A 12,103-nucleotide genomic window follows, 5' to 3' on the forward strand; every position below is an offset into this window, starting at 1 on the left:
TGACATTGGGGTGATTGCCCAAATTGACCAAATTGACCAAATTGACCAAGTTGACCAAATTGACCAAATTGACCAAATTGACCAAATTGACCAAATTGACCAAATTGACCAAATTGACCAAATTGACTAAATTGACCAAATTGGCCATAATTGATCAATTCAATCACAATCTTCCGGTCCACCCCCTTCTTCTCCGCCTTCTTCCTCTTCTTCTTCATGCATTCTATTGAGATGCCATGATCTGGTGGCTATTCTCGTCGCCTCGATAAATTCGAGGGTCTTGATGATTCCTGCTTTAGTATGAAGCAGATATTTCATGGTAGGTCGGACTGTGGGGTTATCCTTATTGAGGGTTTTCCTTGCCATTTTATATAAAGGACAACTGAGCAGAAGATGATCAGGAGATTCCTTTCCCCCACATCTACAATTGTCATTAGAGGAGATACCGAATCGTTTCAAATAAGATTTGAAGTATCCGTGTCCAATTTTGAGTTGGAACAGAGCACAGATTGTGCTTCTTTTGATGTTTCCTGGAACTCTGATTTTTGAGCTGATCTTCCAGGGGTAGTTTCTTGAATATGTTGACGATGGTTGATGAAAATTGTTAGTGTTAAGGATGGCTATCCAGTTCTCTGATTTCATTCTTTTTATATCCATTCCAATGGAGGCATAACTGGTTTCGTGAGATGAAGATGGTATTTTGGTCGCCTCTTTTGCAAGAGAATCAGCTAGCTCATTTCCTTGTACAGATGTATGTCCGGGGACCCAATTGAGAGAGATTTCGGCTCCTTTATTTTGAATAGCTTCCGCAGCTTTTATAGCTTTGATTTGGCATGATTGACCAGGTAAATCGGAGGGGGTTTTCAACCGGAATAATCCTGCTTGATTATCTGAGTATATCTTGAACTTGTTTCCTGGCTGGGCTATTGAATTTGCATATTCGATCGCTTTAGTAACTCCTAGAAGCTCCCCATTATAGACAAGCTGATTCACACCTATATTGATAGTCTCTTGATGTGAAATTCGGCCATTTGGTAAGATAACCGCTATCCCGATCCCAATCCCTATTCCCTCTAAAGTGGATGAGGCATCGGTATATATTGTAATGGTATTTTTGCACCTATATTTGAAAGCCAGATTGTGGATCATCGCAGCTTCTTCTTTTCCTAATTTGCTGATATTGACTTTATATGGAACTTCTTTCTTCCAAGGAGGAAAGTAGAAATGATGGATTCCTTCTAAAGTGAGAGGATCGAAGTCTTTCTGGATTGAATTTTTGATCTTTTCGAGTTGAGTAGGTTTTAATTGCTTTCTTCGAGGGGTTGCAACTACATCTTGATTCTCCTTTTCTGTAGCCAGCTTTGTAGCTATTAAATTGACGGGATGAGAAGGGGAGATTTTCAATAATCTGAAGGCGTATTGTTTGATTCCAGCATTTAGCCTTACTTCTGGAGGGCACAATGCGGCTTCTATTTCCATTGGTTTTATTGGTGAGGTTTTGAATACTCCTAGGATTTTTCGAAGGGCGAGGTTTTGCAGGGATTGAAGGATTTTCTTGAATTGGTTTTGCCCTTTCCACCATAAAATTGAACCGTAGTCAGCTATGCTGGTGACACATGCCATATAAAGCTGTCTCATTGCCTTGGGACTAAGGCCTTTTTCAGAATTAGCAAGTCTAGCCATTCGGTAGAATGAGGTTTTAGCCTGGGTAGCTCGGATTGTGACATGTTGTTTGAAACTGAGGCCAGGGTCGAACCATATGCCTAGCCATCTAACTAATGTTGAGGGTTGAATTATTTCCTCGTTCGGAAGCTTGATTGAGGCTGTCTTCGTATCTTTGGATGTAGAGAAGTGTATTAGTTCCGTCTTCGCTAGATCAAATTGAATAGCATTTTCTTTGCCCAGAGCATATATCTGTTTAGTTGCTCTTTCGAGGGAGATGATGTTCTTTTTCCAGGATGTTGAAAATGTTGTTAAAGCTATATCATCTATATATGAGAGATATTTGATCGAATTTGCTGAGAATAGATCTCGAATATAAATTAAGAAGAGGATTGGCGAAATAGGGCTGCCTTGGGGGATCCCGGTATTGATCGGTTTGAAGGTTTCAATTTGGCCATCGAATGAGAGCTTGAGTAGCCTTTCCTTCAAAAAAGATGAGATCCAGGCGATTAGGCTGGTTGGGAGGTTTAAATTCTTGCAGATATCTAATAATTTGTTCATAGATACATGATCAAAGGCGCCTTTAACATCCAGGAAGAGAGTTGAGGTTTTCTTCTTGGATCTTGAATTTCTTTCGATTTCGGTAGTGAGTAAGATTGCTGTATCGATGGCTGATTTCTTTTGTCTTCCACCCATTTGAGAGTAATGAAGTAATTGTGTAGTCTCCGCTAAGTAGCTAAGCCTTTGAGCCAGAATTCTTTCACTTATCTTGCCAAGGCAATTTAGTAGGGCGATAACTCTATAAGCTTTTGGGGCCGAGTAGTCTGGTTTTGAAGGTTTCTTGAGTATCGCTCCAGTAGCTTGTTTCCAGCAAGAAGGATGGTAACCAAGGTTGATAAGATGACTGAAGAGGGTGAAGAATGCTTTTGGTATTGCTTTGTACGCTTGAATAATGATATCTTGAGTGATCCCATCGGGGCCAGGGGTCTTTCCTTTGATTTTTGCAGAGCACGCATTTAGGAGTTCGCTCTCTGTAAGATCAGGCAATTCCCATTTCTTAGATTGTTTATAGCTTTCCCAATTGGGCGGTGGGGTGCATGGAGGAGGAGGAAATAGGGTCGATCTAAATGCAGAGCATTTTCCCTCGAAAGAATTTTCTACTTTAGAGGGATTGGATCGAATATTCGGGATTCGTTCGGTTTGTATATCTTTTGTGTATGACATTGCCTTGAATATGGATTGGGTATCCTCTTGTTGGGTTTCTTGAGACTAGAAAGAGCATCAGATTGAATTGACTTATTTTCTAGCTGAGCAGTTAAGCTGCGAGTATATATTCAAAAAATGAAGGAATAGGTTGGGTATTCGGCCTTCGGAATTAAAGTGCTTTGAAATCAAAATATTGAAAGCAAACAAACAGTATACCAAAAAGGAAAGAATGAATTAAAAGTTGAGTTTTGTTTGCTCCTTATATGCATATGTACTATATATGCATATGCTGCCAAGATCCCAGGAGGTCAACACCTCTTTTTCAAGGAACTCATTCCAATGGTTTTTCTTTGCTGTTTTAATAGCTTGGAAGTAATGATTCCTGGCTGACTGATAGATTTTCTTGAACATATCGTCTTCCGGGTAAAGTTTGGCGTTCTCAAATGCATTAGAGAGTCGTTTTCGAAGGGCTTTCAGCTCTGGGGACCACCAGGGTTTAGCTCTTTTTGTGGACTTGATTCTCGGTATACTGGTTTCAGCCGAATAAGTGATTATTCGGGTGAATTCTTTTGCAGCTTCATCCAATACTTGTATATATTGGCTTTTGTCGAGAAGGGAATCAAGAGAATTGGATTCTGAGGTAGCGATATTAAGGTATTCACTCGAATTTAAGGTGGTTGATATCGATATTTTCGATTTGAGGGTATTCGCGAATTTTTCCCAATCCGCAAGTTTTGTGTTGAATCTTGCTGGCTGAGATATATTCGTTGTACGGGATGAAGTGCCCTTTACTTCAAAGAGAATGCTTAAGTGATCTGATCCAAGATCCGGGAGGACTTGCCAATCAGTGATATAGGGAGATACTGAATCTGTGGCTAAAGTAAGGTCTAAGACACTTGGATTTGTCATATTTGTTCGATAAAAGGTGCTCGTGCCTGGTTCGTTAAATAGAATGAGATTGTGATCCTCAAACCATTCGGTGAGTAGGTCGGCATTTGAGCTTTTGTTAGAGAAGGGGTCCCACCAAGGGTGATGGGAGTTGAAATCTCCTACGAGGATGGTGTGATGAGTAAGAGGGGTATTGTAAAGGCATCTTTCGATGGTGTGGCCTTTTTCTTTGGCTTGGTCCGCTTCATTGTAGATATTGATGAGTTGTATTGTATGTTTTCCTTGAGTGATATCAATGATTTGAATATCTGGATCATTAGGGGAGTTGGGAGCTAGGGCTACTAGCGGTTTGAATCCTTTTGAAATGTAGATCATAGTTCGGGGACGCAGGTTCGGAGGATTATTTGGGAGGAGTTGAGAGAAGCTGGAGTGGGCAATAGATCTGGTTGAGGAGAAGTCTTTCTCAGGATTCGAGAGGATCCAGGGTTCTTGAATGACTATGAGATCAATTTTGAGTTCTAAAGCAAGTTGAAGAGCACTTTCGGTTGCTTGAGGGCTCTTGTTTAGATTGATTTGAAGAATGCGAGTATTGTTGTACAGCATTAGTTGGATTCCTTGATGGTTGATAGATATACTTCGCATACTTTCGAGTTGGCTTTGTGTTCTCCTTTACAATTAACACATTTGACACTTAGATGTTGACATGGTTTGCCTTTTGCTTGGCAGATTATACAGAAATGACCGACTGTAGCATGATTATTACTGCAAAGTCCGCAAGCTGGAGGTTTTTTGCAGTATGATTCGTTATGGCCGAATCCCTGGCATCTGTTACATTGGGATGAAGGAGTAGATGGATAGAATCTTTCTACTCTAACACTAATGCCTGCAATATATAGCCTTTTCTGGATAGCTATATCTGCTTCTTTTTTGTGTAGCAAATGCAATGACTATTGCTCCGTCTTGTTGTTTGGCTCCTCTTGGAGGCATTAGTAAGCCAGTAAGGAGTACCCATAATACTGAGCCCTGGGTTGAAGGTATGACTTCCTCTTTGATTAGGTCCATACCTTTCAGACCTGAGAATTCCTGAATTGGGATTTTGTGAATGATGACTTTATGCCAGGGTTTATCGATTTGTATTCTTTCGCCATCAAGGATTTTGTCCCAGATTTCCTTCTTTTCCATCAGGCAACTGTGCATTGACAGGGCTGTTAGTGGTTAGTATAAAATCGCCGCTCCTTGTAGTAGTGATGGCTGAGATGACTAGTCCATTGATTCCTGCTTTCTTGAAGGCTTCGTTGACTCTATTCCTTGTATTTAATGGTGTAAAAGAGGGTAGCTGATAAATAAGAGCTTTGATGAGGATTAGTCGTTTGCTTGGGGCTTCTTCCTTTTGTTCTGTAGTTTTCTGTTTTGTGGGTTTTGCCTTTGTAACTAGGTTCCATTCTCCTGAGGTTTTGGTGATAGTGGCATAGCTGGCTTTGGTTCCAGGGGCGTTTATTGTGGGGGGGATCATATGACTGGGAAGGTTTGAAAGATGGTTGGCTTGCTTTTCGATCCGTTTGGTGGCATTTTCTAGATGGGAGATTTGTGATATGATGATATTTGAGGCTTTTGTGAGTTTTCCTTTTTCAAGATATTCACGAAATATTTCGATTAAGTCTAGGACTTTCGATTGTTCTTCGGTATCCTCTTCCAGGGAGGCAGCTAGAATGAGTAGACTTCTAGCTTTTTGGATAGCTTCTTTTGGTGAGTTGATATGGGGTTCTGAATGGCTGGGTTGTCGTCTTCGTTTATTATTGAATTGGAGCGTTGGGCGATTGATTGGTGATTTGAATGGATCATCAGAGCTCAAGGTATTGCTCTGGGTTTGAAAGTTGAAGGGTTGGGAGGGGGTAGGACTGGAGAGGATGAATGGCGGGCTATTGCTTCTTTCATGGGTTTTTTCAGTGTGGTTCACTTGGCATGGAGTGCCTAAGATCACTTCTGGGAAGTTCGATTGGGTGGTCCCCGTCATTGAGTTCTCTTTCCTCGTAATGGAGGGATGATCAGGTCGAGGACGTATGAATGGCATTTACCACCACCAAAAAGCTAGCTATGATGTGAAAGTGACAGGCAGATCTCGCTTCCCGTTCTTTTTGGGTGAGAAATATTGATGTAGAAAAAATAACATTTTGCAGCAGACTTTTTAATGATGTCAAGAATTCTTGTTCTTAAGTTTGATTTGAAGATCAATATGCTGAAACCCTCAAAAGTCAAAGGAAGTATCGGCAAGCACTTCTACAATTTTTTGATATGCTGGAATATTATCAACAGCAGTTTGAAATTTATATCTAAATCTAGGCTCGCTAGACCCGGCATTCGTAAGTGTGGTTCTCTTCTCGGCTAAAACTTCCTCGTTTAGTATTCTGGATCTTCTATCTATTCCATACAATACCTGAAAATCATCTGGTCGGTCGTGCTTAGGGTCGGAGACTGATAGTGTCGAGAACAATTGAACAGGTTAGTCCCTCAGGCGAACGCAATATTTCCTCAAGAATGGCGGCTTGGAAAACTTGGACTGATAGTACCGTACCTAGTTTCAGTCATATGTCTATGTAGCATCATATCGATCATTTCTCCACAACTTAGTCCAGTAGGAATATTGAAGCAAAATTCATGTCATTTTAATACTAGTCATGATGTATTATTGACTTGTACTGTACGGAGGTAGAGATTTAGGATAAATAGATCTTTAATTTATTTAGCCTTCGGGTAAGTATATCTAAACAGTGAACACTTACTTCCGAGATATCAATCTCTTTCTGTTGAAGGTGATTCTTGTTTTTGGACGATGAAACTTTAGCTTTGCCTGCAGTAGCTTTACCGCAGTATGCAGATTCGTTACACTACCGCATAAACTCGAACGAACACCAAACCCTTTTAGGGAGATGATCGACACCGGGTTAGGGTGCGGAATCAATTTACATTCCGATGTTGTTTCAATCTCATGTACCGGCATTCTAATGCCGATTGACTTTATGAATCCCATTAATTTTTATCGGAATTTTCAACTCCGAAACCCTGACGCACTGTCGAATCTTTGTTCTTGAAAGGGCTTAGTGTGACCTCTTGTTAGTGAGTCTTTCTGCAGCTCCTCATTCTATGACTCAATAATACATACCTCAAAGGAACGACTAATGCATTTACATAATATATGAGGAATATGACCGCTTCTTCATAAAGGAGCCGGATGCGGATGATGTCATATCCGAGCCCGTTACCCGATAAGTTGCTTCATTACTCGAGTGTAACTCTGTGAGCTGACCACCACACACATAACCTCAACTGATTATTAATCGACGACCTCCAACTTTACGATACTCCGTGGAATTAGATGATTAATCAGTAGGCTGGGACAAAACCCTGAATCGATCTCCCCAACCCCACTTACTACCACGCAAACTCAGCTAACTCGCTATGGGTCTAATGCGGTTGATGTAGAGCTGGGAAAGTTGAATAACGTACGGAGTATATTTGGAAGAATCAGAAAAGCGGATAATTTGTAGAGTTTTCTCATTAACCTTCGCTGTAGGAGCAGGAAAAACTAGAACCGAATACAGTTAGACTCAAAGCGAGTTGACTAATTTTTTACGGAATACAGTAGACGTGCAGTCGGAAGTATATCGCACTCCACCTAAATATGAGCCACTACCCCGCTCATTTTGTGGTATGTGCTCAAGGGTTTGCCGCACTAGCGTGCTGTCAGAAAGTATAAAAACACTTCCTATGTAGGTTTAAAAAGGGGAGAGAAGGGGAGGGAGCCGAACACTAAATCAAGTACTTTCTATTTATTCCACTTTGTAAACAAACAAACAATACTAAAAAATGGTTGAAAGCCCATGGGGATCTTCTCGTACTCGCTTCACCTTCTAGACTTTTTGCATCATGTTAAGAATAACAAGTGTTATACTCTCTCAGGACCTGGAGGCTTCTCCCCACAATGTTTAGACCTTGATAGAAAAGTGTTTTGTACTTTCTGAACGGAATAGTAGTAGATTCTTTATTTGAATTAGCCCTTAAGATTTTGTATTCTGTATAATAAAATATTATACACTTTCATAAATTTTCAAGAAAAATAGAATTATATATTATCTCAGTGTTATATAAAAATGAATCAACAATTGAATGTCAAAGCTTCATTGCACCATTATCGCCTTGCATTATCAAATTGTATACCTATATATTTAACACAAGAGCTGTGGGGTTGTTTGCGTCTGCATGGCCAGGCGCCATAGGAAAGACGGACGACAACTTATTCTCCGGTATCACTCCACCATTGCATATTTTTGTACTTTCCGCCGTTTTATTCCGGCTATCTTCCATCTCCAATCGCTTGAAAGCCGTTTGTCAACATAAAAGTATTTTGTATTAACAACATCTAATTCGTCAATCTGCAATGTTGGCTTCAAAAATGTAGCGGACGGTCGGCGGAGGAACAAATCTCAAGGGGAACCGGACTTGGAACTGAGCACCGCATTGGTCGGGCTCAAATCATAGGGGCTAGAACCGATACGTCGGTAGAATACATAAGTCAACAGTGTTCCAACTCACAAAGCAATTATTATTCAAGCAACTCGAGCTCCAGTAGTTCAAAAATGTATTCCATCGGTAACGCTGTAGCAGCAACTGCTGCTGCATCCTCATTCTATCTTCTTAGTTATGTCATTTATAACCTCTTTGTCCATCCATTGAAATCATTCCCAGGACCGAAACTATGGGCAGCTTCTAGAATTCCCATGACTTACTACAGGGTCACGGGGAAACTTCCAATGAAGATAAAAGAACTCCATGATCAATATGGTGATGCAGTTAGAGTTGCTCCCAACTTTCTAGAATACAACTCGTCTGCAGCCTTCGAAGATATTTATGGTTTTGTAAAAGGGCACCACAAGAAGAATTTTGAGAAGAATCTGGCTGAACGAGGAACTCCTCCAAATCAACCACTCAATATGTGAGTCGTCCACCCCATCTAAAACTAGATTTTGAAGCGCTGACATTTTGCAATGAAAGAGTGACGTCTGGGGGAGATTTTCATCGAAGATTACGTCGTGTCCAAACGCACGCCTTTTCCGACAAAGCCCTCACATCTCAGGAGCCTCTCATCCAAGAATATGCCCGAGATTTCATTTCTGGACTCATCAAATTCTCTTCTCTCACCTCGGATAATAGCATTGATCTTGGCAAATGGTACAACTTTACCACCTTTGACTTAATCGGCGATCTCGCATTTGGGGAATCTTTCAATTGTGTCGAAACCGGAAAAATGCACCCATGGATCGAGCTTATCTTCAAAATTCTCAGCATTGACCCCATAATGAATGAGCTCAGACATTACCCATTTTTTGCTTATATTGTCGATCTTTTCCTTCCACAAAAAATGGTAAATTCATTCCTTGAGCATAGAAAACTCTCGGGCGAGAAAGCGGAGCGAAGAATGGATAGTAAGCAAGAGAGACCGGATTTCATGAGCTATATTCTGAAGCACAATGATACGGAAAAAGGGATGACTCGTGATGAAATCCGTGAAAATGCAAACATTTTGATTATCGCTGGGAGTGAAACGGTATTACATCCCCTCATTCCTCGATTTGTTTCAAACAGTACTGACACGAATAAGACGGCTACTCTTCTTAACGGCGTAACATACTATCTTCTTCAAAACCCAACAGTCCTTCAAAATTTGACTGTCGAAATGAGAAGCACCTTCAAGACCCAAAAAGATCTTACTCTCCACTCCCTCGCTGCATGCAAATACCTCGGCGCAGTTCTCGAAGAAGCTCTCCGCATGTATCCACCCGTCCCCACCAGTTTGCCTCGCATAGTGCCTGAAGAAGGGGGTGTTATCGCCGGAGAATTTGTTCCTGCTGGAGCAACCGTCGGCGTTAGCTACTACGCTGCTCATTATTCTGCCAAAAATTTTCACTTACCAGAGGAATTCCATCCCGAGCGCTGGCTCAGCGTCGAAGATGTCGAAGAACTCAAAACTACATATCCAGATATGAAACTTATCAATCCTACAATCTTTGAAAATGATGATAAAAAGGCAAAGCAGCCTTTTAGTTTGGGTCCGGCGAATTGTATAGGTAAGAATTTGGCATATGCGGAAATAAGAACCTTGCTTGGAAATGTTATTTGGAGTTTCGATTTGGAGGCAGGCGAGGGATTCAACACTTGGTTGGAGAGGAATAAAATGTTTGTGGTTTGGGTGAAGCCAGAGTTGTGGGTTAAATTGAAGAGGGTCAACGTTTAGCTATGAATGTCGTGGAGATAGAGGGATCAAAGGGTATGGATCTAGGATGTATGCGCCTGAGGACTAAGGAGTGGGGGATGTGTACTTATATTGTTGGACAAGTTTGAGTTTTCTGATTCTTTCTTTTGTGGGTGTTGTTTTTGGATCTCTTTCGGGTTAGATCTCTTTTGTTTCACAGGGCTAGTTGTGCATACTTTTGGTTGGTGTTCATAAATACTCCTGTCATATGTTCCATTTTATATTTCCTCAGAACCACAATGCCATCCATATTTCAATGCGATTTGTACAGAAACTCATTAATGTCTTCAAGTTGCTACTTCAAGAGGATTGTACAACTCCGAATACCTAGAGAAAGCAAGCGTTTATAGATACTAGGTACCAAATCCGTATTGATCTTCGTCCATCTCGGTCACTCCTTCGCTGCTCTGAATCAACAGGACGAAAATTGTATACCACAGTATCCATACTGTTTTACAATATTACGAGTATATTACATTTCGCCCCCTTCAAAATTCAATTATTCACTTCCACCAATCGAACCACTTCCCATATAGATCGCATTACCCTAACAAGCGAGTGCTTACCCACCTCTCACCTCTCTCGGTTCTTTTCTTTCTTTTCTTTTCTCAGTCCCTATACATCTTCTATCTCACTTCACACTCCAAGAATTAATCGCTGAAACTATCTCCCGAAAACTATGTCCCGAACGATCGAGATCCATGTAACACGCATTTATCGTTCGTCTTCAAGATCCAGCCATTATTACTCATCGTCAATATCGAGATCGAGATCAACATCAAGACATAAAGATACAGCACGAAGAGAACGACATCATACATCTCCATCCCCACACGCATTCTCACCCCATTCTTCATCATCGTCTCCCTCCCCCGCACCACCCCTGCGCCTAATACGGCATCCGGACTCGGGGAGGAGGAAATTAGAGGTTGATATATCTATTTCGTGTAATAATCCTACGGAGCGGTATACATATAGTCCATGTAGCACATTTGCCCCGGCTCCGCGGCATTATGGCTCGGGAGGATACCGAAATGTGGGCTCTGCAGGGGCCGGCAGGTACGAAGAATATTATTATTATACTCCGACACCATCAGTTCCAATAGCCACATCAAATACGGTACGAGTTTTTGTTAACGATGGGAGCTGTGAGGAGAGAAGGGGCAGAGATGCCAGGGTTTATTGTAAAAGGCGGGATGATGGTGGACGGCGTTATTGTTATCAGAGTGCCCATGAGAGAGAAAGAAGCAGAGGCCGAAGCCGAGAAAAAAATAGCGGGGTAAGGGATAGGACACCCACACCTTATTATGAGGATTTCATTAGGTCAGGGCCGGAGTGGGAAAAGAAGAGCACGAGAACAAGGAGTAGAGGTGAAAGAAGTAGGGAAAGGGAAAGAGTGGTGGAATATGAATATATAACCCGGACCCCATCACCGAAGCCGAAACCTGTTGTTAGGCAGAGGGAGAGTGAAAGAGTTTTTGAATATATGGATAGAAATAGGCTTGAAGATGATAGGGCAAGAGGGAGAAGTAGAGAAAGAGAGAAGAGCACAGAAAGAGTCATTTATGTAAGGAGGAGGAGTCCTCGCCCAAAGTCTACATCAGGCTCTAGAGAGAGGGAAAAAGGCAGAGGTATAGATAAAGACAAACATATAGATAAAGCTGAAGGCACGGGAAGGACAGTATATTACGTTACTAGGCGCAAGCGAGAGAGTAGTGGAAGAGAAAGAGACTCTGGGAAAGAGAGATGCAGATTAGATAGTGATGAAGAGGATGTGGAGAGGGAGTTAAGGATTAGGAGGAGATACAGTGTGAATAGACTGGGTGTGGAACGAGGTGTTAGATTTAGGGTTTGAGATTTTAGGGTTGCAAAGGCCAGATGAGTCTGATGAATCTGAGAATTAGTAATGAATGCATGGTTTTAGTTTTTTGAGAGAGCAGTATTGATTTCAATTTTGAATGTGCATGAGTGTTGACAGGTTCTTGCTTGTTCAATGATTTATATTCCGTGTTCGCTCGTTAAGTAGATGTGATAAGGTAA

The 12,103-nt window shown here is 41.4% G+C and overlaps 3 protein-coding genes across 3 annotated transcripts; 2 read left to right on the forward strand and 1 right to left on the reverse strand.

Moving 5' to 3' along the window:
- Positions 1-159: 159 nt before the first annotated feature.
- On the reverse strand, positions 160-4,359 carry SS1G_13956 (hypothetical protein; the record flags this gene model as incomplete). Its single annotated transcript, XM_001585046.1, has 2 exons — positions 160-2,924; positions 3,144-4,359. 2 exons carry the CDS (start codon positions 4,357-4,359, stop codon positions 160-162), a joined length of 3,981 nt encoding a protein of 1,326 aa, XP_001585096.1.
- Positions 4,360-8,390: 4,031 nt separating this feature from the next.
- SS1G_13957 (hypothetical protein) lies at positions 8,391-10,045 on the forward strand (the record flags this gene model as incomplete). Its single annotated transcript, XM_001585047.1, has 2 exons — positions 8,391-8,746; positions 8,806-10,045. 2 exons carry the CDS (start codon positions 8,391-8,393, stop codon positions 10,043-10,045), a joined length of 1,596 nt encoding a protein of 531 aa, XP_001585097.1.
- A 1,157-nt stretch (positions 10,046-11,202) lies between these two features.
- On the forward strand, positions 11,203-11,918 carry SS1G_13958 (predicted protein; the record flags this gene model as incomplete). Its single annotated transcript, XM_001585048.1, has 2 exons — positions 11,203-11,342; positions 11,387-11,918. 2 exons carry the CDS (start codon positions 11,203-11,205, stop codon positions 11,916-11,918), a joined length of 672 nt encoding a protein of 223 aa, XP_001585098.1.
- Between the last annotated feature and the right edge of the window lie 185 nt (positions 11,919-12,103).

This window comes from Sclerotinia sclerotiorum, genomic scaffold (genome assembly GCF_000146945.2).
Source record: "Sclerotinia sclerotiorum 1980 UF-70 scaffold_28 genomic scaffold, whole genome shotgun sequence".
Lineage (NCBI taxonomy): Eukaryota > Fungi > Ascomycota > Leotiomycetes > Helotiales > Sclerotiniaceae > Sclerotinia > Sclerotinia sclerotiorum.